The sequence below is a fragment of the Furipterus horrens genome, unplaced genomic scaffold (assembly GCF_987537825.1).
Source record: "Furipterus horrens unplaced genomic scaffold, mFurHor1.1.pri manual_scaffold_2, whole genome shotgun sequence".
Taxonomy (NCBI): Eukaryota; Metazoa; Chordata; class Mammalia; order Chiroptera; family Furipteridae; genus Furipterus; species Furipterus horrens.
The window spans coordinates 194,025,406-194,052,689 of record NW_028327172.1 but is presented as its reverse complement, the minus strand read 5'-3'; the positions used below and the strand labels follow the sequence as shown (position 1 = coordinate 194,052,689).

The 27,284-nt window shown below is 40.7% G+C and overlaps 1 protein-coding gene across 1 annotated transcript in view; it reads left to right on the top strand.

Moving 5' to 3' along the window:
- Positions 1–27,284, top strand: part of LOC150020228 (WD repeat-containing protein 19) — a 71,869-nt gene that overhangs the window by 43,335 nt on the left and 1,250 nt on the right. Inside the window, exons 21-36 of the mRNA XM_090266980.1 lie at positions 543–600; positions 6,288–6,428; positions 6,509–6,591; positions 7,079–7,162; positions 8,362–8,508; positions 8,840–8,964; positions 11,035–11,147; positions 12,464–12,532; positions 13,294–13,371; positions 14,577–14,673; positions 16,388–16,512; positions 18,936–19,017; positions 20,621–20,771; positions 22,387–22,510; positions 23,044–23,120; positions 23,454–23,578. Of these exons, the coding sequence (XP_090123106.1) occupies positions 543–600; positions 6,288–6,428; positions 6,509–6,591; positions 7,079–7,162; positions 8,362–8,508; positions 8,840–8,964; positions 11,035–11,147; positions 12,464–12,532; positions 13,294–13,371; positions 14,577–14,673; positions 16,388–16,512; positions 18,936–19,017; positions 20,621–20,771; positions 22,387–22,510; positions 23,044–23,120; positions 23,454–23,565 (1,666 nt within the window). The 3' untranslated portion in view covers positions 23,566–23,578. The remainder of the gene's footprint in view (positions 1–542; positions 601–6,287; positions 6,429–6,508; positions 6,592–7,078; positions 7,163–8,361; positions 8,509–8,839; positions 8,965–11,034; positions 11,148–12,463; positions 12,533–13,293; positions 13,372–14,576; positions 14,674–16,387; positions 16,513–18,935; positions 19,018–20,620; positions 20,772–22,386; positions 22,511–23,043; positions 23,121–23,453; positions 23,579–27,284) is intronic.

The window sequence follows — 27,284 nt, the reverse complement described above, 5'->3', positions numbered from 1 at the left end:
TGTGAAGTTTCGTGCTGGAGCTTTCTCATTGGTCGCTGCTCCACAGTCAAGTAGACCAGTTGAAGTTGCTAGCAATCAAATTGAGACATTGAGAACAATCAACACATACCATGAAGGAGATAGCCGACATACTCAAAATATCCCAGTCACTGAAGTTATTGGTGAAAATGAAAAAGGGGTCTTTTATTTTACATAAAAACTAAATGGACTTTTTGGCCAACCCAATATTTGCAAATATATGTTCTCACACCTACGTGAGATAACTACATCACAACTAGACAATTTCTTTTGACATTTATTATAAGATACATTTTAATTTCAAAAATTCTAAATCTGGGAAAATATTATTTTATGAACAAAGAAAACATTGTTCTAATATTTGATTTAAAAAAACTTTTATATAATTCCATTTTATTTTCATATAGACTTTGAGTGCATTGACGCACAGATTATAATCATAGAATGACAAAGATTATCTTATAAATCTCATTTATGTAAATAACATACTTGAATATGTATTAAAACTCTGATTTTTCTTTCAGGGGTGATTATGTAAATGCTTTGGCTCATTATGAGAAAGGAATAACAGGTGATAATAAGGTAACCTTGAAGAATGATAAGATATGCATTATTATCTTTGGACTTGTTATTAATTTCATTTAAAACATGATCTTATTTGAATTATACTTAATATTTAGCAGGTAAGCCTTTTTTCAGTTTATTAACAGTTTTGCAAGGAAACAGTTAAATCATTTTAAATTCTTAAAAACTGAAGATGACTAAATTTTATGAGTTTGAAAAAGATGTTTTCCATTGCATCCTAAACATGAGCTTCTTATTTAGGTTGGAAGTAAGATTTGTATCTCTTTCCACTTACAGGCTATGTTTTCATAAGGTTTTTCCTTTTAGTCTTAAAAAACTTCAGTAAGCGCTTTGAAAGTGAATTCTCAGGCCATAAAAGTTCTGCCATTCCATCTCTCATGCTGTCTCTTTTAAGATGAACCTGGTAAGCATGAACTTTACCCACTGCTCCAACTCATTTTCCCATCCCAGAATTTTAGCTCAAGAAGCTGGATCTTGCAATAAAAATTGATGTTTTTATTTTAGGTGATGTAAAGATTGAAATTGTTTTTTCCTGTTTTATATCTAGCTTCTTTTTTTTTTTAAGATTGTATTTATTTCTTTTTAGAGAGGGGAAAGGAGGAAGAAAGAGAGAGAGAAACATCAGTATGTGGTTCCCTCTCACACACCCCCAACTAGGGACCTGGCCCATAACCCAGGCATATGCCCTGACTGAGAATTGAACCGGCAACACTTTGGTTTGCAGGCCAGTGCTCAATCCACTGAGCCACACCAGCCAGGGCTATATCTAGCATTTCAGCACAAAAGTAATACAATTTTTTTAATAGTCAATTTAAAAAATCACCTAAGTATGTTACCATGAAAAGTGAGGGTACTTCTGATCAAGGTGGCAGTGTAGGTAAACACAGCTCACTTCCTCACACAACCACATCAAAATTAAAACTAAACTATAGAACAACCATCATTCAGAACTGTCAGAAAAGCAGCTGAATAGAAATGCTACCACTGCAGAATTAAAGAAAAAACCAAATCAAGACTATTAGGAAGGGCGGAGACATTGAAGGGACTGGTCCCACACCCAGGGATCTCAGGAGCAAGGGGTCCAAGCCCCACACAAGAGCTCCCAGCCCAGGATTCCAGTGCCAGGAAGATAAGTGTCCATAACATCTAGCTGTAAAAACCAGCAGGATTGAGACTGTGAAAACAAGAAACTTCTGGAATCCCAGGCAATTCCTCTTAAAGGGCCCAGACACAGACTTACTGGGACTAACTCCCTCTGTGCTCCAGTGCCAGGGCAGCAGATTGAAAGGCACCATGACATACAGGGAGGAACTGAATTGTCTAGCATCAGGGTGAGATCTGGGGCAGGGAGCAGCTTTCTCCCAGACAGAAGTGCTGGCAAATGCCATTGTTGCTTTTCTGAACCCTGGTGGTCGCTGATGCCCTGCCCCAACCAGCTTTCAGGCCCATCCAAGCGGTTTCCAGTGACTTTTCTATATGAATGGCTTGTCTTGGCCCATGCTTTGGATTTTCCTAAATTCTCTCAAACAGGCTGCATCTGGGTTCAGCAAGCCCATTAACTCTCTCTAAGTTGCCCTGTCCTGGCACTAGCAGTAGCCAGCCTTGGTTCAGAGGTTACAACTCCAAGCCCAGCACAAATAGCAGCTATTTGCAGATCTCTTTATAGATAATGCTGTGTGAACCCAGACAGAACACAGGCGGGGGCTGACCTTGGACATGCCATCAGCAATCAAGGCTCAGTACAAGAGGAGGGTGTACACCGCCCACACAGTGGGCACACCTGGAGTATCCAGCATGGGTAGTAGGGAAGGCTGTACCACTGGACCCTACAGAACACCTACTACATTAATCCACTCAAGCCTGGGAGACATAGTAGCTCTACCTAAGACATAAAAACAAACAGGGAAGGTGCCATAATGAGGAGACAAACATGGGCCAAATGAAAGAACAGAAAAAAACTCAAGAAAAAGAACTAAACAAAATGGAGAAAAGCAATCTTAACAGATGCAGAGTTCAAAACACTGGTTATAAGGATGCTCAAGGAACTTAGTGAGAATGTCAATAGCATAAAAAAGATCCAGTCAGAAATAAAGGCTACACTAACTGAAATAAAGAAGAATTTACAGGGAATCAAGAGTAGAGTGGTGAAGCTGAGAATCAAATCAGCGATTTGGAGCATAAGGAAGCAATAAACAACCCATCAGAATGGCAAGAAGAAAAAGGAAGCTTAAAAAATGAAGATAGTATAATATAAGCAGCCTCTGGAACAACTTCAAGTGTACCAACATTCACATCAAAGGGATGCCAGAAGGAGAAGAGAAACAGCAAGAAATTAGAAACCTATTTGAAAAAATAATGAAAGAAAACTTCCCTAACTTGGTGAAGGAAATAGACACAAGTCCAGGAAGCACAGAGAGTCCCAAACAAGTTGGACGCAAATAGGCCCACTCCAAGACACATCATAATTAAAATGCCAAAGGTTAAAGATAAAGACATAATCTTAAAGCAGCAAGAGAAGTTAGTTACCTACAAGGGAGCTTAGGTAAGACTGTCAGCTGATTTCTCAAAAGAAACTTTGAAGGCTAGAAGGGATTTGGCAAGAAATATTCAAAGTGATGAAAAGCAAGGACCTACAACCAGGATTACTCTACCCAGCAAATTTATCATTTAGAATCAAAGGACAGCTAAAGACCTTCCCAGACAAGAGAAAGTCAAAAGAGTTCATCACCACCAAACCTGTATTATATGAAATGTTTAAGGGTCTTGTTTAATAAGAAGATAAAAAATATGAATGGTAAAATGTCAGTAAATACATATCTATCAACAATTGAATCTAAAAAACAAAATAAGCAGAACAGAAACAGAATCATAGGTACAGAGAACGTTTTGATGATTGCCAGAGGGGAGGAGGTCAGAGGGAAGGGTAAAAAAGGTGAAGGGATTAAGCAGTACAAATTGGTAGTTACAGAAGAGCTATGGGGATGCAAAGTCACGCATAGGGAATAGTGTAGCCAAAGCACATGTATGCATGACCCATGGACATGGACAACGGGTGGGGACTGCCTGAGGGAGTGAAGGGTGCTGGGTGGAGGAGGATAAAGGGGGAAATTTGGGCAACTGTAATAGCATCAACAATAAAATATAATTGTTTTTTAAAGAGTGAGAGTACAACATTCTTTCTTCTATTCACACCCCTTAATGGTAGCCACTGTGAACAGTTTCATATGTTTCCAACCGGACTCTCTCCATATGTATATAACATGGATTTTTACTAAAAATGAAATCATTTCCATTTATTAAGCAAAGATCAGCTGTGACTTTATCCTGTGAAAAGCAGCCTTTTGCTTTCTTCATGGTCTTTCCAAGTCAATACATATGATTTTTTTTTTTTTATAAAATTGACCTTTTTTTAAAAAAAGATTTTATTTATTTATTTTTAGAGAGAGATGGAGAGAAACATCACCGTGTGGTTGACTCTCACGTGCCCCCAACTGGGGACCTGGCCCGCAACCCAGGCATGTGCCCTGACTGGGAATCAAACCAGCGACCCTTTGGTTCGCAGGCCAGTGCTTAATCCACTGAGCCACGCCAGCCAGGGCTGTTTTTGTTTTAATATTAGAGCAGTAATTCTATTGTTGGGGGTACAGTAGTCCCCTCATATCTGTGGAGGGTAGCTTCCGAGACCCACAGTGGAAGCCTGAAACCACAGATAGTACCAAACCCTGTATATACTGTTTCTTCCTATACGTATATACCTGTGATAAAGTTTAATTTATAAACTAGGCATAGTAAGAGATTAACAATAATAACCATAATAAAATAGAACAATTATAACAGTCTACTGTAATAAAAGTTGTATAAATGTGGTCTCTTGCTTTCTCAACATATCTTATTTTACTGTACTCACCTTTTCACTTAAAGGAAGTACCTACAGCTTCTCTTCGGCATGTCCAAACATCAGCAACACTACTCTTGTACTTTGGGGCCATTTTAAGTAAAATAAGGGTCCCTTGAACACAAACATTTCGATACCGTGACAGTGATCTAACAACCAAGGCGGCTACTGCGTGACTCACGGGCTGGGGACATACATAAGTAGATACGCTGGATGATCATGTCCTGGGTGGATGGCATGAGATTTCATCCTGCTACTCAGAGTGGCCCACTTTAAAACTGATGTTCGTTTCTGGAATTTTCTATTTCATACTTTCAGACCACAGTTGGCAACAGAAAGTAAAACCATGGGTAAGAGGGGACTACTGTACCATAGTTTTTTCATCTGTGCTCTTATTGAATTATAGTTGTTTCTGTTTCTATATAAAACACTACAATGAATATTCTTCCTAGTACATGTACCTTTGGTTACCTAAGATAGTATTTCTGAAGGATATATTCTTAAAGGTAAGATTTCTAGGTCATATAATGTGTGTTTTTTATGTTTATACTGCTAAATTGATCTCCAAAAGAAACAGTAATAATTCATACAGCTGCCAGTCATATAGAAACATGTCCATTTCCCCACATTCTCAACAGCACTGAATGTACTCAGTTGTTTTATCTCTACCAATTAGATCAGCAAAATAATGGTGTTTCATTTTATTTTATGTGTGTTTGATTATTAGTGAAGTTGAGCATGTTTTATTTATTGGCCAGTTGTAATTTTTTTATGAATTGTCTGATCATATCCTTTGCTCCTTTATCTCTTGGCTTTTTGACATTTTCTTTGTTTGGCTATATCTGATTTAGTTCGTTCTTTATTTGTGTTACTAAATACAGCCACCACTACCACCTGTGGCTGTTTGTTATTTTTAATTAAATAAAGTTTACAATTCTGTTTCTTTGTCACACTCACCATATTTTAAATGCTTAGTAGCTGCCTGTGCCTGTTAACAGGGCAGATATAGAACATTTCGATCATCACAGAACATTCTAAACCAGACACAGTGCTTTACATAAATGGAATCTGACATGGTATTTTACTAGTGTAGATTAGTTATCTGAAAAGTCCTTTAGTTATACTTAATGAATTAAACAATTTAAAATAAAGTTTTGATGTTTAGTCATTCCTAGTAGAGAAATCTTAAGTTGATAAATGGTGTTTCTTTTACTTTTATTCATAGCATTTATGCTACATATCCAGTATATTTCTTCTTACATAAAATTTTATAGCAAGAAGACATACAAAGATATGCAAGGCTATTAAGACAAAGGGTATTAAAAATTTGATCTTAAGTACAAACGATCTAGACTTCTCAAGAAAGACATTGTGCTGTGGCTCAGTGGCTTGAGCGTCGGCCTCCGAGCCAAATGTCGATGGTTCGATTCACAGTCAGGGCACATGACTAGGTTGCACGTCAGGTCCCCAGTTGGGGGCGTAAGTGAGAGGCAACCACACAGTGATGTTTCTCTCCCTCTCTCCTTTCCCCTCTCTCTAATAAAATAAAATAAAATGAGCAAATTAATTAAATTTAAAAAAAAAAGAAAGACATCATTACTACAACAGGTGGTTTGTTTGTTTTTTAAAGACTCAATGTTTTTTTCAAATTCTTGACCTTTGCCTGAAAAGATTAATGAAAGTTAACCCTAACTTTTGGGCTCATTTTAGATTTAAATCATTGTTTGACTAAAATACAGCACTTTTAAGTTAGGGTCTGATTTGCTGGTTCTTCGCCTTGTAATGACAGGAACAGGATGAGGTGTGTCTGGCTGGAGTGGCCCAGATGTCCATAAGAATGGGTGACATACGCCAGGGGGTTAACCAGGCCCTCAAGCATCCCAGCAGGGTCCTTAAAAGAGACTGTGGTGCCATATTGGAGAATATGAAGGTATGCTTGTCGGTGTTTAAATATTCATGTGGTCTTACGCATAATAAATTTAGTATTTTAATAATCTCATATCTTTTTAGCAATTTTCAGAAGCAGCCCAACTCTATGAAAAAGGTCTCTACTATGACAAAGCAGCATCTGTTTACATACGCTGTAAGAATTGGTGAGACATTTGCTGAAATTTGTTCTGAGCAGATATAGAAATGTGTCCTGGTGGTCTCCCCACCTGTTTCCTTGTTGCCCCTCCTACCTGTACATCCTGTTCCCCCTTTCTGGGCCTTCCCTGTCTCCTTTTCTTTTTATATGAGTTCATCTTAATAATTCTGTTCTCAAAAAACAGCACATTCTATTGATTTGATACAGAGAAATTCCTGATCAGATAAGTTACTAGAAAAAAGAAAAGCCCTATTGCCCCAAAGAGATAATGAACTAACCTTCATTTTCCAGCTGAGGGTGGTCTTGTGGAAGAAGGGCGTGGTCAAGAGAAAAAGCAATTAAATCTTTTACCTATAAGAGCCAAGATTTTTTAAAGATCACGATCACTGTTTGTTTGTTTGTTTTTGAGTCCTGAAAACTAACAATTGATTGTAGGAAGCTACTTTTAGAATGAATATAGTGGTGATACTTTTCTCCTAAACCTACCTTTCTAGGGCAAAAGTTGGTGAGCTTCTGCCTCATGTGTCTTCCCCAAAGATTCATTTGCAGTATGCCAAAGCTAAAGAAGCAGATGGAAGGTTTGTACAATTTCTCAGATTTTCACAGATTTGAAGTCATGTTCTATAAATTAACCGCTGATGTTTGCAGCCCTCTAGGAAGGTCAAAACAAAGGAATAGAAAACATCTTTGCATTTCCCCTGGCCTGAAGCGCCAGACTGTTAAATTTTTCTCATACTTTATACGCCTCAGTTGATTTTTCATGTATTCAAACATAGAGTATCGTCCCTTTATACTTGAGGTTTAAATACTGGGAGTTGAAATTTTAATATAATACAGCATAAACATGAAGTTAAGTAAGTCATTTTTCTTAAGGAGGATAACTTACTGATGCAGAGGGGGAAAAAGTGAAGAAATGTGAATTCTACACCTGTGGTTGCACTTTTTAAGCTTCGAAACAATATTAAATATAGCAGTTGATAGTTAATATTCTAAATACACAAAGATCTGCAACTTAATACAAGAAAGTCAAAGATGCTGGGAGGAAAAAAACAAGGAGACCCAGAGGAGAAAATACAATTATGAAATAGTATTTCATGCAAATGTGAAAAAGCTCTACCTTACTAATAGTAATTAAATTGAAGCAACAGTGTGTCATTTTAACCTATCACATTAGGAAAGATTATATTAAATTAATAACCATACTGTCCAAATGCACTTTTTTCACCTGAGAGATAGAGTGTGATTTCTAATGCCTTTAGACAGTTATTTGGCAATATGTATTAAGATATTTTAATACGTATTAAGATAGAAGGTTACTTTTAAAAGTAACCTTAGGAAATATAGGGTAGACTCTAAATGTCTTGTTAAAAGTGTAATAGAAAGCACTGGAGAGCTAGAGGACTGAAGAGAAGTTGAGCGCCATCTAGAGATCAGTGCAAAGATTTTATGTATCACTGTTAAGCTCCACCAGTAAGTGTGAAAAATTGTTTTCCAAATAAGCCTCATTAATATTATATTTCAACTTTAAAAAAAACAACAAAGTATAAAAAATTGTAGAGATATGGTTCACATGAGAGAATTCACTATTGGTATTTTACTGTTAGTTTATCAAACCACTAAAAAAGAACATTTTAATGAGATGGCTCCTGGTATTCTTTCTGATGAAAGAAAAAGAAGTTTAAGAAAAATAAGCAATTACCACCAATAAAAAAGGGTCCCAAACTCTTATTGACATTTTTTCCCCCAAAGTCTGTCTGAACTTAAGTGTGTCTTACAGGTACAAAGAAGCTGTGGTGGCGTATGAGAACGCGCAGCAGTGGACCAGCGTCATCCGCATCTGCCTGGATCACCTCAACAACCCCGAGAAGGCCGTCAGGGTCGTCAGAGAGACCCAGTGTCTGGATGGAGCCAAAATGGTAGCCAGGTAATGTAAGGCATAAAGGTTTTTGGACTTCCGAAAACTAGCCTTAAAAGAAAGCCCTTGCTTCCCTTTATCAAATAAATTTAAATGGAATATTTATTCTTTTGTATCTTTTTTTTTTTTTTTTTAGGTCTAAGTGTGTAAATTCAAAGGCTGTGTGTGTGGTCAGTGTATGAGAGCATGTTTTTCAAATATAAACAGATAGTATAGAACTGCAGTTCACCTAGTGCATTTTAATTGTTAAGTGCTTTCTCATGGTTGAAAAATATTTCCTTTTGTAAATGACAAACTTATCTGAAATGAGTCAAGCTAATATAATGAGACTTTGTTTTAGGTTTTTTCTCCAGTTAGGAGACTACGGATCTGCCATCCAGTTTCTTGTTATGTCCAAATGCAATAACGAGGCTTTCACGCTGGCTCAGCAGCACAACAAAATGGAAATCTATGCAGACATCCTTGGTAAATATCATCGTTTTCCCTCATTTCTGTTAAAGATTTTAATCACAGAAACACCTTGACTCTTATAATCTAGTGCTCAGACTGATACCCACAAGCACAGGTGCACCCATCATTTTTACATGGATACACACATATCTGCTATATGTCACTTATTAGATTTCAAGATTCCTACTCTCACAATATGATATAGAAATATAAGACAGTTCGCAAAACTTAAGGATTTTTGAGCAACTTCCAGGAGGAGAGAGGCCAGATTTCCCAAATCCTGCTATTGATCCACTGGTGGTAAAGTAAGACTCCAAAATGAAGGTGATTATAACTACAGAATGAGTTTTGAAAAAGTAAATGTTTTTATAAATTTTAAAAATTGAGTTACAAATTAAGAATATATGATTAATTTGACGAAGAGTAATACACAAAAGATATGGTTTTTGAAGATTTTGAAAGTCCGAACGAGAATTTCACATTCTGAGAACATTTGCTTATATGTTTTTCTTCCCATGTTTGCAATTATTCTTAGAAACTACTGAAAGAATTTTCAGATTTTCATTTTATGGACCCTACATGACATTATGTTGTGTTGTTTTGCTTTAGCTTTCTTTGTGTGTGGTAAAACATACATAACATTTACCATTTTAACCATTTTTCAGTATGGCATTAAGTACTGGGTTGGCCAAAAAGTTCATTTGTTTTTTATTCTGTGAAATGGTTCTAGTAGCACTTAGTTGTCTTTAACTTCATTTGGAACAATTCTGTTAGATTGTATTGTGACAGCTGTCATATCAGCGTGCATTTTTAAAAAATTATCAAAATTGGTGAATTTTTGTACAGCCATTTTAATACTAAAGATGGAAGAAAATATGCAACATTGTTGGATTATGCTTTAATATTTCAAGAAAGGTAAAGATGCAACTGAAATGCAAAAAAAGATTTGTGCAGTATATGGAGAAGGCGCTGTGGCTGATAGAACATGTCAAAAGTAGTTTGCGAAGTTTCTTGGTACTATTGACATTTTGGCCAAATAATTCTTAGCTGTGGGGCTGTCTTATGCATTGGGAGATGTTTAGCAGCACCCCTGGCCTCTACCCACTAGAAGCCAATAGCAGGAGGTAGATGACGTACTCAAAATATCCAAATCAATAGTTATTGGTGAAAATGAAAAATGTGTCTTTTATTTTATGGAAAACAACTAAGTGGACTTTTTGGCCAACCCAGTACATTCACATTGTTGTGCACCCTCCACCACTTCCCTCTCCAGAACTTCATCGTCCTGAACTGAAACTCTGTGTCCATTAAACAAGTACTCCCATTGCCCTCTCCCCTGGCCCCTAGTAACCAGAGTTCTGCTTTCTATCTCTATAAATTTGACTATTTATGGAACCTCATGTAAGTGGAATCATAAAATATTTGTATTTTTGTGTTTTGTTTTGTTTTGTTTTAATTTACTGACCATAAGAATTGATGATAGGCTTCATGAGAAAATTTTTGTTTCGGTCTTCAAGGGAAGAAATAGGTAAAAGCATCTTCTGATATCATAGTCATTCATGGAGAAAATAAAGAAAAACGGTAATTTTCTTTAAATAGTGCCTACTGGCCACTTGAATATCATCTTTTTTACTTATACAATGAATGCATGCAGACTTGTTTAAACTAGGCATTGCTGAGAAAGGGGGCGGATTACATGAGTATTATGGATAACTTTGCTTCTGGTTGTTCTGAAACTAGGCAAATCATAGCTGAGATTATAGTCATAGTTGTTTCTGTTTTAGGAAATTATATTGAGACTCTTAAAGAATGATAAAATTGCTAGGAGTAATGTTAAACCATAACCTAGATTCTCACAGAGCCTTGTAATTTTGTCTCTTAATTCCTGTTTAGAGTGAAAAGTTGAACAAAGTTGATAAGTGGAATAATTACGATGAAGTGTTTTTTGATGAAAACAGACACTGATAATAACATTATTTGCTGTTAAAATTTTTAATCATCTGTTTTTAGATCTTATTTTTAGGTTAACAGTAAAAAGTAAACAACTTCTGCCCAGATATTTTACTCAATGAACTTCTGTTGTAGGTTCTGAAAACACCACTAATGAAGACTATCAAAGCATTGCCTTATATTTTGAAGGCGAAAAAAGGCACTTTCAGGCTGGAAAATTCTTCTTGCTGTGTGGTCAATATTCACGAGTTAGTATCTGCCAAGAAAACATACATTGGACTCCACAGGGATGACTACAAGAAATAATGAAAAATATATTATGATCCCAGACACCCAGATCTGAAATCTCAAATTCAACTTGAAAATCTCTCCCACAGCTAATCCCATTCTTCCTCCATAATCTTTCTCACATCTACCTCTCTTCATTCTAACTACCATCAACTTAATCCAAACCCAGGTCACCTCGCTTTAAATTATTGCAGTGGTTTCCTATTTTCCCTGTTTTTAGTTTCTCTCCATAACGCTTATCCTTCACTTTGTTTCCAAAATGGTACTTCCAGTGCTTAAGCGCCCCTAAAGCAGAGGTATGTGTTCCTGCGAGGACGCAAACAAGCAAAGCTGCAGGGGAGGCTGTGGGTCCATGTGTGACAGACAGGAGTTACTGGGAGGCCCCTGCTTTGTCTGAAGGGAATGGCTGCTGCTCAGCCCCCACAAGATTGTTGCCATTCAGGAGTTCGGCCCCCGTCGTGCCACATCATTTGGTCTTTAACAAGAAACAGAAGTCTTGAGTCTCCCGTTTTAAAATATGGCACAGATATTTTCAAAGAAACATTTGTGTGTGTGAATTTGCCTTCAGGCCATCAATGTACTGTTTCTGTCTCTTAGATACTAAGTCCAAACTCCTTCCACAGTTTGACCAACCAGCCTGAGCTTCCCAGTCTGCCATCCAGCTATTAGTGTTGAAGAACCCTACACTCCCGCTTGCCTTTTCCCATCCTTGTCTTCCAGCTAGATTCCTCTCTGCCCTCTTCCCCACTTCCCACAGTCTTTTAAGCTGTTCTAACCTTACATTCCTTCATAAGTGGGGTGGTATGATGTTCAGGAGTTAGACAATTATGACTTAAAATAAATGGTTCCTTATAGTACCATCACATCAGACAGATCACCCCAGTTAGATTGTACGTAGTACAAAAAGATACCACATCATATCCTTCCTGGTCTTCCCCTAGCATCTAGCAGAGTCTCATATATACAGTAGCAGGTTGTCTGTAAATATTTGTTGAATGAGTAAATTAAATCAAATCTTCCTACTGAAGGAGGGCACATTTTTTATTTTTCATTTCATCAGGAATCAGAACTAGATTCTTCATAGGGTTAACTGGATCCTTCTGTTTTAAGCTATATTCAGCCCTTTTAAGTACGTAAGATCCAGCACTGTGCAAGCCCCTAATTGAGATGAAGACCCTTTCACAAACTATTATTACTTTGTGCGTGTGCAGGCTTTGTTCTCCTCAATGGGAAAGCAGTCCAAAGATTTCTGATTGCTATTCAATTCTCATTTCAGGCACTTAAACACTTCCTAAAATGCCCAAGCTCAGAAGATAATGCAGCAATAGAAATGGCAATTGAAACTGTAAGTAAACTCTGTAATGAAACTTGCAAGAAAGCCAGTATTCTTTAAAACTTTTTGAAGAGATGTTCAAACATATACAAAAGTAGACCAAACAGTGTAATAGACTCTCATATATCCATTAGCTAACTTCAACAGCTGTCAACACATGGCCCGTCTTTTTCTTTTCATACCCGCCCCCCTCTTCCCTATGTTATTTTAATCCTCACCTGAAGATATGTTTTTATTGATTTTGGAGAGAGAAGGAAGAGAATGAGAGAGAGAGAGAGAAACATTGATCAGTTGCTTCCCATATGTGCCCTGCTTGGGGATCAGACACACAGCCTAGGAAGGTGCCCCGACCAGGGATCAAACCTGCAACTTCTGGTGCATGGGACAACACTCCAACCAGCTGAGCCACCCAGCCAGGGCTCCCTGTATTATTTTAAAACAAATCACAGGTGTTTTTCTCTAGGTTTCATGGTCATTTACCTTAAAAGTTTTTATTGAAACATCCGAGAAGTATATTCTCTCTTGTGTGTAAAAAAAAGGTACAGTATTTTGAAATAGCAACTTTAAAAAGCTACAGTTCAAGGATAGATTTTTATTAATGGCGACTCTACAAATGAAATGGAGTAAGACCCTGAGCTATATTTCAGGCCCTTGACAACAGGAATTTTTGCATATTTTTAAACTTCATTTCCTTAGCAGATTATTTGTCTTTTCCCCCAGCCTCTTTTTAGGTTTAAGAGTTGAATTTACTCTTTCTTTTTCTTCCTAAACAGGTTGGTCAGGCCAAAGATGAACTGCTGACCAGTCAGCTGATAGACCACCTCATGGGAGAGAGCGACGGCATGCCTAAGGTACTGAAATGTTTTCTTCACTTGGATTTTAAGTATCTTGGGTAGATTTTACTTTATCTGCCTTGTTTTCAACTGCTATCTATGGCTTTTGCATCATAAACTTATGAAACTCTCTCCGAATGTAGACTTAGGTCATCCAGACAGACCCTGCAGCTTAGGGGATTCTGTGTACATTCTCCCTTTGACATTGGCATTGCTACCTCTGAAATAGCCACATCCCTCTAGGTGATAATCCTCACCACCTACAATCTTCTCAAATGTTCTAGAGTTTTATTTATTCTGCAACTATGAAAAAGGATTATTACAGCGGTGACTTAGCACAAATTCCTAAAAATTAATGTACTTTGTTCATATTTCCAAAATTATGGTAATTAATAAAAATCATATTTAGCATAAAAGTAACTCACTAGAAATACAAAGTAAAAATAAATCAGTAGGAACCTATTTTCAAAATATATGACTCTCTTGGAGTTCATGCAGAAGTCCATCTTCTCTCAGTCCCTACTCCTTTGAGGATGTTCCCAGGTATTTTTCTTCCCTTTAGCCTTGGTGTTCAAGGGGGATCTGTTTGTGAAGAAACTAAAGTCACAGCTTTGGAGAGAAGGCACTGAATGTCACACCTGGAGAAGATTGTAACAATCCTGATCTCCAATCTGTTATCCGTTTCTTAAAGAACTTGTCAAAGGGCACAGGCCCTTGAACATCCACTTATAATAATCAGGAGATAGTACCGAGTATGTGACATTGTCCAGAGTTAAGGAGGATAGAAATTGAAAATCCTCTAAGGCCAAAGAAAATTGTATAGGCCAGAGAAATTTATATAGGTGTAAAAATTTTTTATTTTTGTGAAGTTGCTATATTGTGTAAGAACACATTTCATTTTCAGCATATGAGAGAGAACGCTATGGAGTAGCGTTAGGGACACAGCCCTGGAGAGGTGCTGGTGTGTTTCAGTTTTTCATCAATGAAGTTGTATAATTGTGCCTTCCTCCCAGGGAGGGTATGAATATTTAAACAAGCCAATATTTCTCAAGTACGTAGAATACCACCTGGCACATATTTAACTCTAAATAAATATTTAGGAAACTAATTCTTTGTTCATTCGGTTTTTTAAAACAATATCAGCCCTCAGTTACTGGAAAGCGAATGTATTCTGACTCTTCAGCTAATGAAGAATGATGTTTCTCTAATGGTTTGTATGGCAGGATGCCAAGTACCTGTTCCGCTTGTACATGGCCCTGAAGCAGTACCGAGAGGCCGCCCGGACAGCCATTATCATCGCCAGAGAAGAGCAGTCTGCAGGTAGGTCTCTAATGTTCATGTTTTTCTCCCCAAGCAGGCAGTAGAATCAAGCTCCCCAAACCTCCTCCACCGAGGGGAGAGGAGCCAATTCTAATCTAGGCTTGCTTTGAATCAAGACTAGGGAGATGCCCGTTTTAGTTTTCTGAGACATAAAATAATTCACCATCACAGGAGAATATTGAACCCCAGTGAGGCCTGCTCCTGTCAGGTGCGGCTTCCTCTCCTTTGAGGCCACGCAGTTGCTGTCCCCGGACAACGACTTCTCTGAGCGTCCCAGCTTCCTGCCCCCACTCAGCGCTTTCCTTCCATCCCGCGTATTTGACCGTAACAATATAAAAGATGTTAGAGATGGAAGATGTGTCATTAGTATTGATCTAGTGCTTTGTAATAGGGACTATTTGTCGTCGTCGGCAGCCATCCGTCTCCAGAGACGATGGTGTAGCTTCTTAAGAGTCTATCTGCACCGCCAAGAATGGCTGTGCAGTCCAACTCGGGAGTGACACGGTATCTGTCTCCTCCCGTGTTGCATCGACATCTTGTGATGACGCTGGAGTGTCCTCTCCAGTGAAGCTGAAGCTACAGAGCCTGGGCAGGGTGATATGGAGGGTCTGCTGTTGCCCATGCAGCAGACCCGGGACTATTTGTAGAATCTTCTTAATGGTTGTGCCCACTTATGTGCTCTGTAAATATTTATTGAATAAGTGAGAGAATTTGGTATCCTCACTAATGTTTGCAAGCTGGTTCTTTCAGAAGTTAATAAGGAACACAATTTTGGAAAAACAATTAAATAACTGATTACTTTATTCAGCTCATGTTTAACACCCACTTCTGTCAGATACATGCTAGGAGCGCAGGATCCTGAGAAATGAGCCACAGTCCCCCGCCAAGGATTCGTGACTTGATAGGACAGAAAGCTGTTACATGGGATGATGGTGCCAGATACCAGGAACGGGGGCTACCTCACCCTGGGGGCTAGGGACGGGGAAGTTGGAGGGTGGAAGTGCGAGAAGGCAACGGAAGCTTCTGCTAAGTTTTGAAAGGATGCGCTAGCAGGGACAAGGGGAAAGGGGGGTGTGGGAGAGGAACTCACGTGCCGGAAGGAGCGAGGGACACCGCTGCCCATGACGGAGCGGGAGGGGCGGGGGAAGAAAGGGTGGGAAGGCAGGCACAGGCAGACCCTGCGGGGCGGGCTTCAGTCCTCTGCTGAGGAACTGGCACTTGATACCTAAGGCCTGGGAAGGGTTTTATGGTGGGAGTGATCTTGAGGGTTCGGGGTGCAGGGTGAGATTTGGAGCTTTGACAAGGACACTGACGGCAGCATCGAGGCAGACGATGCCGGGGAAGAATACTGGTTAGTGCTCTCCTGAGAGATGGCAGGAAGCCCTGAGGGCCGGGAAGAGAGGTTGGGTTGGGAGACTCAGCAGGTAGGCTCCGAACTTGATGGCCCCTTGGACTTTGGAGGGGCGGGGCCAGGGCTGGGGCGGGGGAGGGGGGGGGTGCTGAGGAAGAGGAAGGCATCTAGGAAGATGCCACCATTTTCTTCCGGAGGCTCAATATTAGTACGATAAGTTACAATGGGAAAAACTAAGTTTCTTCAAGTAAGAAATTAGACTACTGCTAATAACATAATTAAGCCATTTATAAAATGAGGGCCCATAGAAAGTCCTCATAAGTCATCCTTTACGATAATATCATTTTACCCCCTTTTCTCAAGGAAACTATCGGAATGCACACGACGTTCTCTTCAGTATGTATGCAGAACTTAAATCCCAGAAGATCAAAATCCCCTCGGAGATGGCCACCAACCTCATGATTCTGCACAGTTATATACTGGTCAAGGTGAGGCCCGTTGAGTGACCTGGGATATAACCTGCCAGGTGTGTTTAGCACCTGTAAGGATCTTCTGTGGGTGCCTCTCCATTGGTTTCGTGATTTCCTCCATCTCTATATTGTTACGTGAGAAAAGCAAGATACAGAATAATTTACAATAGGCTGCATTTTGTGTGCAAAAAATAAGAATGAATATACATTTCAAATAAAATTAGAAATACATGTTTAAAAAAAAAACTAGCAGAAGTAGCTTCCTAAAGGAAACAAGGCAGGTGCAGAGGAGGCAGGGCCCCCCAACCAGGGAGGGAGGGAAACAGAAGGAGAGGAGGCTTCTCTGTGTATATTTATCTCATTTTCATTTTGAAGCATATAACTATATGAGCTGGTCAGAAATAATTTCCAAAAAAAATTTTTGTTTAGTCCGAGCTTGCTAGTTTATTCTAAGATTGTGGATTTTATACAATTCCACCAATTTTTGGTAAAAAAGAATTTATGAAGGTAGAATTGGCATAAAACATTACACTGATTTCAGGAGTACCCACTGCAAAATGACCACCACAATCAGTCTAGTTGCCGCCTGTCACATACAAAGTTAACTTCAAGGACACTCTTCAATGTCGTTAAACTGTCGTCACCATGGATACAGATTCCAACTTACCCGTTTTTCCAAATTTTCACATATGTCAAAGAACATCTCCCCATACTGATGCTAGATTGGTTTGCAGGCCAGTCCACGGAGCTAATTTAGCCTTGACCGTACCCAGCACAGAGAGGTCATATAAGGACTGGTCTAGGTCCTGACCTCCGTCTGCAAGGACACTGCCCGGCAGAACTTTCTGCAGAGGTGGAGTGTCCTGTATCTGTGCTGGGCAGTATGGCAGCCGCTGGCCTGGCTATGCAGCACTTGGGGTGCTGCTCGTGTGAGTGTAACTGATAAACTAACATTTTTATTTTGCGTAATTTTAATGTTTGAATTTAAGTAGCCACATGTGACTAGTGGCTACCACATTAGACCTCATAGACCTGAATTTCAACTTGCAACCCCCAGAGCACATTTCCCTTCAGAGCAATAGGCACCCCCTCTCTCTGACAGAAAGGAGTAGAAGGGGGTGGTCCTTCTCAGCTTCAGACAGGTGTGGTGGTGCCCTTGTCCTAGGGGCACACAGTCCAGCAAGTGGGGCTCTTTAGAGGTTGAGGGGCGAGGGTAGAAAGTTGGTGAGAGATAAGCAAATATAGGGGTTCCCCTAAGAACCCCTCCAGGACCAGAGGGGTGGTTCTCGAGCCCTTTTCTTTTCCTCCGGCCCCAAGGGCGGGCCTGCCACCTCCATCAGACAGTCATCCTCCCCTCCCACCCGAGCACCCTCATGACAGCCCCCCTCCTACCGCTCTAATCTCCTGTGCAGGCACCAAGCATTTCAAGGTTTTCTAGGACTTTTAACTCCTTGTGTTGTTAAGAAGGAAACTAACAGACCCTGTTAATTAAACAATATTGATGCAAAAACATCACAGATGGCATCTTGGACAAAAAGGACTGGAGTCACCCACATTTCAGGGAAGATCGGGACTCAGCTTTTGCAGATGCTTCCCCCCCGGAGCTGAGACAGGGAGATCAGCTGAAGGACATCCTGGGACCTTTGGATGTGGACGGCTGAGCTGGGCAATCTGAGGCCCATAAAGTCAGCAGAGAGTGAGGGAGGACAAGCAGCCAGGGCTTCCCTTCCCTTCTTTAGATTCAGTTACTACCTATTATCGTGTTGAGGTTCTCAGGAAAGTACACACCATTTGCTCAGACCTGATGCCTGAGTCATTCTATACTCGCCCTTCACATTCTGACCAAACATCAGCTCTGACTCCCAGTCTGCCCACTTCTCTGGTTCCCCACATCCCCACCTTCATGGGTAACCTCCTCTCAGCCGATGACTGCAGGGGCCTCAGGGCCTGGCCGTCAAGTCTCCAGCCTCATCGCAGCCTAAATGTACCCCCTCCTTGCATCCCAGACCCCTAATCTCAGGTACCTTTGGCCACCGTTGCCTTTGGCCTTAGGACAGTGCCTCCTCCTTTAACAACTCATCTCTCTCTCTCTCTGCCTCACTAACAGCTGTCAGGTGTCACAACTTGGTAGAGTAGGCATTATCAGTCCCTGAGTATTGGCCAGTCAGAGATGGGCCAGGGGTCTGAACTCATGTCCGGTGGTCTAGCTCAAAGTAAAAAATGGAGTGTCAAGTACAGGCAAGGCTCGTGAGGCCGCAGGGCCCGCAGCAGCTGCCGGGAGGAGCAAAGTCCCAATGGCATTAGTCAAGTAAGTCTGCAAGGATCTCAGGACCCTATTCAGGGTCACAACCAAAGGTTGTTTATTTGGAGGAATAAAGCATGAATTAGCATTACTAATCAGGGTATCTAAGAAGAGGATTAAAATACGTTATTTATTTCAGATTCATGTTAAAAATGGAGATCACATGAAAGGGGCACGTTTGCTCATTCGGGTGGCCAACAACATTAGCAAGTTCCCATCACGTGAGTACTGAGAAGAGCCTGTTGTCCACGTTTCTGCGTCAGTGTGAGACCTGTACTCACGAACTCTGCCGGCCACTGTTCCCCATGTATAGTAACTCACTCGTCCTCAGAACCACTTCATGAAGTGGTAGAACTCGTATGAGACTTCACTGGGACTCACACAACTCAACATGTAGTAGTGCTAAAGGCTAAGACTTATCACAGCGAAAAGTCACAAAGGAAAACTGGCAAAGGGAAAAGGCACATGGCTGCAGTCTGGGAAGCAGGTGCATGCTTCTGGGGGCCCCCTCCACGTGGAGTCACACAGGACACACCTAAGGGGTGAGTTGTGCGATAACACGTGTAAAAAAGTGACTCAGTGCCCAGGGGCTGTACTCTGCTTACATGTACCAAACTTTCCAGACTCCCAGAAAGCGGGTGTTCAGCATAAACCGCATTGTTTGTATGAAGAGGTTAGGCACAGTGAGCCCATCATATCAGTTCTGGAATGGCAAGAACACCTCCAAAAATCCAAGTTCCCAGATGCCTGCCAAGGACCAACCTTTCAAGCAGGTCTTTCTAAGGATAGCAGTCTCAAGACTGCACACATGGGTACTGTTATTATTTTCCCTATTTTACAGAGAAGCAAACTAGGGCAGAAGTGAAATAACGCTTGCCCAAGATTACATGTCAGCCAGTAAGTCTGCAGGCCATCGCCTCTGAAAAAGGGTCCCATTATTCTAAAAGACATATCATCAGAACGTTCTTCAGTGAATAGATTTTAACACATTCTGTAACAGGTGAACAAACTTTTTCTGTCCAGGGTCGGATGTCAGATGTTGGGGGCTTTGTGGGCCACTGTCGTCACAGCTATTCAGCTCTGCTGTTTTGGCCTGAACCACATGTAAACAAATGGCCGTGGCCATGTTCCAACAGAACTTTATTTTTTTGGACACTGCAATTTGAACCTATCTTTCATAAAATATTTTCACAAAATATTATTTTAATTTTTTTCAACCTTTAAAACCATAAAAGCCATTCTTGGCTCATGGGCAGTATAAAAACAGAGGGCCAGGCTTGGCCCACAGGTCATAATTCACCAATACCTGTTCTTTAAATGGATTCTTTTTTTGTTACATGAAAAAAGACTTAAACATAATTGCATTACCTCATGGGCAAATGGTGTGCTAGGACAGGCACTTTTAAGTGCTGATGGGAGTGGGCATTGGTGTGGCCTTTCTAGAAAGAAGTTTGGCAATTTGTGCTAAGGATTTTTTTAAAGGTCATGTTTTTGAGCCAGTAATTCTAGTTGTAGGTATCTGTCCTGAAGAAATAGATACATGCAGAGAGGTTAGTACATAAAGACAGATCCCTCCCACCCATCCACCAGCAGTCCTGCCGATGTGGAAATGCATGTTGAGCCTGTGGAAGGATACACATAAGGTGGCCTCGGGGGCGTGCAGGCCCTGGTGGTACAAGGCAGAACACTGTACAGTCAGGGGAAAGACATTTTGATGAGCAGTTAGCCTGACCACTCCTCATTAAACAGATACCGGTTCTTTGCCAGGGATGGAGTCCTGCCAGTAGAGGCACTCTGCTTTCTGCTTCCCCGTTTGTATTGCAGACATCGTGCCATTACTGACGTCTACTGTCATCGAGTGTCACAGAGCAGGCCTGAAGAACTCAGCTTTCAGCTTCGCAGCTATGCTGATGAGACCCGAGTACCGCAATAAAATAGATGCCAAATACAAAAAGAAGTTTGAGGCAATGGTCAGGTAGGCAGTGGCGGCGAGTTCCACTGTTTAATCACCTTTCACAAATGTACTTTCCAGAATGTAGCTGCTAATGTGCAGACTCAGTAGGAAATGGATGGAGGCAGCAGTTAGGATTGTATTCAGCTACCAGCAGCAGAAGACCCAGCGTGACTTGAACAAGTCGGGATTTATGTGACTCACTTACAAGGTGGTGTAGTCCAGGGCTGGTGCCGCTGGGTCCTGATGCCACTAAGGACAGATCCCTCTGTCTTCCAGCTTTGCCATCTGGCACATAGACGCTTCCTCCCCATGGCTGCACAGTTCTGGTTGTCTGCCACAACTGCAGACATCATGTTCCCATTCAAGGAAGGACGAGGGAAACTAACAGATGGAAGGTCTTTGCCTTTTAGAAAGGACACCACCCCCAGAAATCCATTTACATCGCACTGGCCAGTACTCTGCCACATGGCTTCTTTTAGCAGCAAAGTGAACTGCTGATTAAAAACACAGTTTGGTTGGCAAGGAAGAATGGCTGTGAGGTAGGCAGCAGTGTCTGCCAGAGAGACAAACAGTGACTGTTTCTCAGTGTAAGAACCGTGGTCATTACACAGCCTACTGCCAGGAGAGAGTTCATTTCCAGACCCTGTGTAGGTCCAAAGGCACATATGGCATGTCCTTACTTGACAAAGCAATAAGCAGCCTAGCTTTCCAAAGCAAAAGTAGGAGTAGCACTAGTGTTTACAAAAGGAAAAATTAATTGCAATCATACAGTAATTCCATACTACCCCTTGTTCAAAGTAGTAATGACATTTGAGGTACCTGTTAGATACACTATGACCAGAGGACCCGTTTCTCAGTCAAGGGAGAGAGCTGCAGTAATGGCAGATGGAAGCAACACCACTTTACTGTTAGCTGGGCTTGGGACTAGCCCTCCTGGCAGAGAACTCTAAGCTGGAGAGGGCTACATGGAACGCTCCCTCTTTCAGACTGACCCACCATGCCCGCCCACGTGGAGTGTGAGCTGGGGAGGTAACACCAGAGCACATTTACCAGACAGCCTAGCTCTGTGCTGTCCTAGGTGCTAGGACGTGCTCGGTATTGTCTCCCCATGCCCAGAGTGCTCTGTAGCTATGAGGTCTAGCACAGTATCTGGTAGCTACTACATGTTGCTCCTTAAATTAATTAAAATTAAAATTTAGTTTCTCACACTACTCATATTTCAAGAGCTGAAAAGTGCTATGTGGCTTATGTCTTGGCTGCTATATTGGACAGCACAGAATTGGAAGATGGCCATTGTCACAGAATGTTCTTCTGGACAGAAGGGAGACACAGAGGCAGGAACGAGCTCACCACTCCAATGGCACAGGGAGAGGGTAGCAGGACCCACCCATGGTTTCTGCCATTTAACGTGCCCTGGACAGCCTCTGTAATGCTGCGATCCGACCAATCTCAACTGCTCTCCCTCCTCCCGGAGCTGCAGTGTGGGCCGATGGTGCTTATAAGTGTCTCTAGTCCCAGAGTCTAGGAAGAAGTGTGTTTCATGTTCCTAGTTTTCCAAATATGCCTTTTCTCTGCTGTCCATATTACATGGAAAATGAAGTGTTGTTTTTAAGTGACATGTGATTCTTTCTCACAGGCGACCCGATAGATCTGAGACAGAAGAGACCACAACCCCATGTCCATTCTGTAAATTTCTTCTCCCAGAATTTGAACTCCTTTGTCCTGGATGTAAAAACAATATTCCATATTGCATTGCAACAGTAAGCTTCTTTACAATAATTTCCTTTTCTTTGCATATCTATAACCCATTTGAATACATGGTGAGTAGCAGCATTTTTTTCACTTCTGAAACCTCAATCCCTCAAATTTCCTGAAACTTTTAGCATATAATTTTATTGTCAACAAAGTTGAGTTATATTAAAAGCATGTAATAGTTTAAGTGAATATGGACTATGGGGCAGCATAGCATACACCTGGGGATCAGATGGTCCTGGGCTTAAATCCTTTTCCTGCCACTTACTGCGTAACCTGCTGCAGTTTGCTATGCCTTGCAATTTAAATAATGATTTCTTAAAACTGAAAACTGTCCTTTCACACATGAATCTGACAAATACATTCTGGATTTAGTCCTTTTGATGCCATCTCTTTCTAGTCAATTACCACCAATATTAACTATCAGTAATTTCATAATTTAGAGGGCTGGCTTTTAACTATAATCCAGTTATTATAATGAATAATGGTGGGGGTTTTAAAAATAAAAGGCGAACTTTACTCTTAAATGTACTGCTTCTAGGGTCGACACATGCTGACGGATGACTGGTCAGTGTGTCCGCATTGCGACTTCCCTGCTCTGTACTCAGAATTTAAGATGTAAGTGTGCATCGTTTCACTAGGTCACAGAGTTATCCAAAGATAGGCCTTTCCTTCAGCCACGCTTAATCTGGAATCTCCTTATTTGTTCATATTCCTAAAGATCTCTAAAGATTCAAATCGTCTACTTAGAACCTTCTATGACCTTTGAAATCATTATCATTAAAGGGAATCTTGCAGGAGACTGTATATTCCTAATTTTTTTAATATTCCTAGTTAAATTGCATGATATTACTAAAAGAGGTAGACAGGAAGAGTTGTTTTTCACATTAGAATAACCCAAAGGAAAAGAGGATATATTTAATCTATTCTGCCTTTCCCTCCCCCCAACAGCATGTTAAACACTGAAAGCACATGTCCTATGTGTTCAGAAAGATTAAACTTGGCCCAACTGAAAAAAATCCCAGACTGTACCCAGTACCTGCGAACGGAGGTGGAGCAGTAAGTGGGGTGTGCAGGTAAGTGCCAGTCTACCCACTCACCTACGGACAGGTCCACAGTTCACACAGCTTTCCAGTTTGTATTCACATCGACTTGTTTTTGTGAATGTCACTTGTCAGATTTGAACAATAACAAAACCTTTGCTTCTTTTCCTTAATGCTAAAATACAGGCTGTACAGTCCCCATAATGACCAAGGCTGCTTGTCCATGCAGCACCACAGATTCCAACTAGACCGTAATTTATCACTAAATGTTCGGTGGAGTTCACCAGTGAAGCCATTTGGTCCTGGACTTATGTTTGTCAGGTCTTTGATTACTGATTCTGTCTCTTTGCTAGTACCTAGTCTCTTCAGATTTTCTGTTTCTTCATGATTCTGTCTTGGTAGGTGGTATGTTTCTAGGAGTTAATCCATTTCTTCTAGGTTGTCTGACTTGTTGGCATATAATTTTCATAGGAGTCTCTTTATCTTTTATATTTGTGTAATCACTTGTGTCTTCTTTCACTTCTGATTTTGAGTCCTCTCCTGCTGAGTGGACTTTCTAGTTCCTTGAGGTATAGTCAGGCTGTTTGAGACCTTGTTTCTAAATGTAGGCATTTATATCACTGATTTTCCCTTTAGAACTGCTTTTGCTATATACCCTAAGTTTGGGTATGTTGTATTTCCACTTTCATTTGTCTCAAGGTATCTTATTTCTCTTTTGATTTTGATTTCTTCGACACATTTGTTTGTTCAGTGACATTCTGTTGTCATATTTGTGAATTTTCCAATTATCCACTCAGCTACTCTGTATCTTTTGATCAGAGAATTTAGTCCATTTAAAGTAATTATTGATAGGTATGGACTACTGATATTGTGCTAATTGTTTTCTGGCTGTTTTGTAATTCCATTGTGCTTTCTTCTCTTACTCCCTCCCTTTGTGATCTGATTTTCTGTAGTGGTATCCTTAGACTCTTCTCTCTTTTGTGTTACCTGCTGTAGGTTTTGCTTTGTGAATACCATGAGCCTTACATGAAACATCATCTAAATCTATTTTAAGTCAATAAGAATTGAAAATCAAATGCATTCTGAAGTTCTAAATATTTACTCTCTCCACCCACACTTTTGTTTTGTTTTGTTTTCACAATTTACATTTTGTTACCATTTGTATCTGGTAATAAATTATTGTAGCTATTTTTACTACTTTTGTCTTTTAACCCTCATAGATTTATAAGTGATTATTAATACATTAGGTTATTCTGAATTTATAGTTACCTTTATCATTGAGATTTACATTCTCATAAGTTTTCATGTTATTAATTTGTACTTTTAATTTTAGCTATAAGAAGTCCTCTTTTTTATTTTAATCCTTACCTAAGGACATGCTTATTGATTTTAGAGAGGGTAAGGGGGGTGGGGGCAGGGAGAGAGACAGACAAGAGACATTGATGTGAGAGAAACATCAATCAATTGCCTCTCGCATGTGCCCCAGATAGGGACTAAAACCACAACCTAGGCATGTGCCCTGACCAGGAATCGAACCAACCTTTCGCTATACCAGATGACTTTCCAACCGAGCCACACCAGCTGGGGCTTTTTTTTTTTTTTTTTTTTTAAATCCTCACCAGAGGATATGATTTTATCAATTTTAGAGGGAAGAGGGGGAGAAAAATATTGATGCCAGAGAGAAATATTGATCAGCTGCCTCCCACATGTGCCTGACTGGGAACTGAACCCACAACCTAGGTATGTGCCCTGACCAGGAATTGAACCCACAACCTGTTGGTGTGTGGGATGACACTCCAACCAAGCCACCAGCCAGGGCAGGAAGTCCTCTTTAACATTTCTTGTAAAGCTGGTGATGAACTCCTTTAGCTTTTCCTTGTCTAGAACACTCTCTTCCCCTTCATTGTGAAGTATAGCTTTGCCAGTTAAAGAGTATTCTTTGTTAGTTCCTTTTAGTACTTTGAATATATCATGGCGCTTTTCTGGCCTGCAAAGTTTCTACTGAAAAATGCTGGTAAGTCCTGTGTAGCATCCCTTGTTTTTCTTTTGCTGCTTTTAAGATTCTCTCCTTGCTTTAATTTTTGGCAACTTAATCATAATGTGTCTTGGTGCGGTTCTCTGTCAGTTCCTTTTGTTCGGAACTCTGACTTCCAGGATCTGGATGTCTGTTCTGTTCCCCAGGTTAGGGACATTTTCAGCCATTATTTCTTCAAATAACTTTTCTGCCCATTTCTCTCCTCTTTTTTGGGATCCCTATAATGCAAACATTGGTCTGCTGATGTTATCCCCAAAGTCCCTTAAGCTATAATCTTTTTTTCCTGCTCCGATTGGATGAGTTCCACTTCCCTTCAAAAGGTGATCCTTTCTTCTGCTTCATCTAGTCTGCTACTGAACCTCTGTATTGTGTTTTGCAGTTGAGTTACAGTATTAAGTCTAATTTGTTTGGTCCTTTCATATACTGTCTCTGTTAAAATTCTCACTTTGTTCATGCATTGTCCTCCTGAATTGGTGAGCATCTTTATGACCATTAATTTGAACTTTTTATCAGTCATTTTGTTAAGCTATTTTTGTCTTGTTCTTTCACTTGAAACATCTTTGTTTTCATTTTCCGGGACTGTGTTGATGTCTGCATTAGTTAAAACAGCCATCTCTCCCAGCCATGAATGCTGTCCTGTAGGGGGTGAACCTTATCCAGACCTGCCCTGGCTCTTGGTTCTCTTGCCACAGCTATTAAGATAAGCACTTCTGACTACTGCCTCTGTGTTGAGTACTAGGGGGGTGGCAGGTTAAGAACACATTGTTTAATTATTACAGTCCAGGGGGACCTGTGAAAGTAAACGCTGCAATTTTAAAGGGGGTCCCCTGGAAAGCAGCAGCAAAAACCAGAGCACCAAATTGGTACACAAAGCTCCTTTCTGGGAGATACCAAAGACCTTGGTCAGGGCAGAGGGAGCGTGTGAAGACGGCACCTGCCAGCCTCATCTCTGGGGAAAGCTGTTGTTGGCCCCTAGATGTATGAAATTACAAGCCTGCTTCCTAGGCTGTGTCAAGATAAGCAAATAGGCCTCTTTCACGGAAGGACGGGATACATTTCAGCCTGCTGCCTGTGCTGGGTCCTTGGGTTTTAGCCTCGGTGGGTTCATGCAATCCCATTTAGAACTGGTTCTCATGGACGCAAAACCTACTGGCTTTCAAAGCTAGATGATTTGGGGGTCCATGTCTGAGGTGGAAGTTTTAAAACTCAGAGCACCAGCTGTGGGGTCCAAGCCCTTCGTTCCTCAGGGAGAACCTGGGAGTTGTGGGACAGTTTGCCAGGGGTGGCATCTTTGACAAGATGCTGTTAGCCTCTCCCACCCATTCGATGTGGGTTTTCTCCTCATTCACCTTAATTGTAGGTGCCACTTGGCTAGATCCTGAATTTCTTTCAGAGGGAAGTGTTCTGCACGTGGCTGGAGATGTGCTACGTCTGTGTGAGAAAGGAGTTCTGATGCCTCCTGTGTTGCCATCCTGACACAGCTCCCACCCCCCATCTACCTTCACAAGCATGACTTAGGGCCTCAGAAGGCTGCAGTGGTTAGAGCGGCAAGCTCATCTGAGGCTCGGTCTTTATCCAGCCTGTTTGTTGGTAGAATTTTATTCTTTATGGTCAGAGGACTGAGGCCCTAAGCTCCTAGAGGCTCCTAGAGCCCACAGTTTTTGATATGTGGAGCTCCCTACAACATGGAACAGTGTTCTTCAA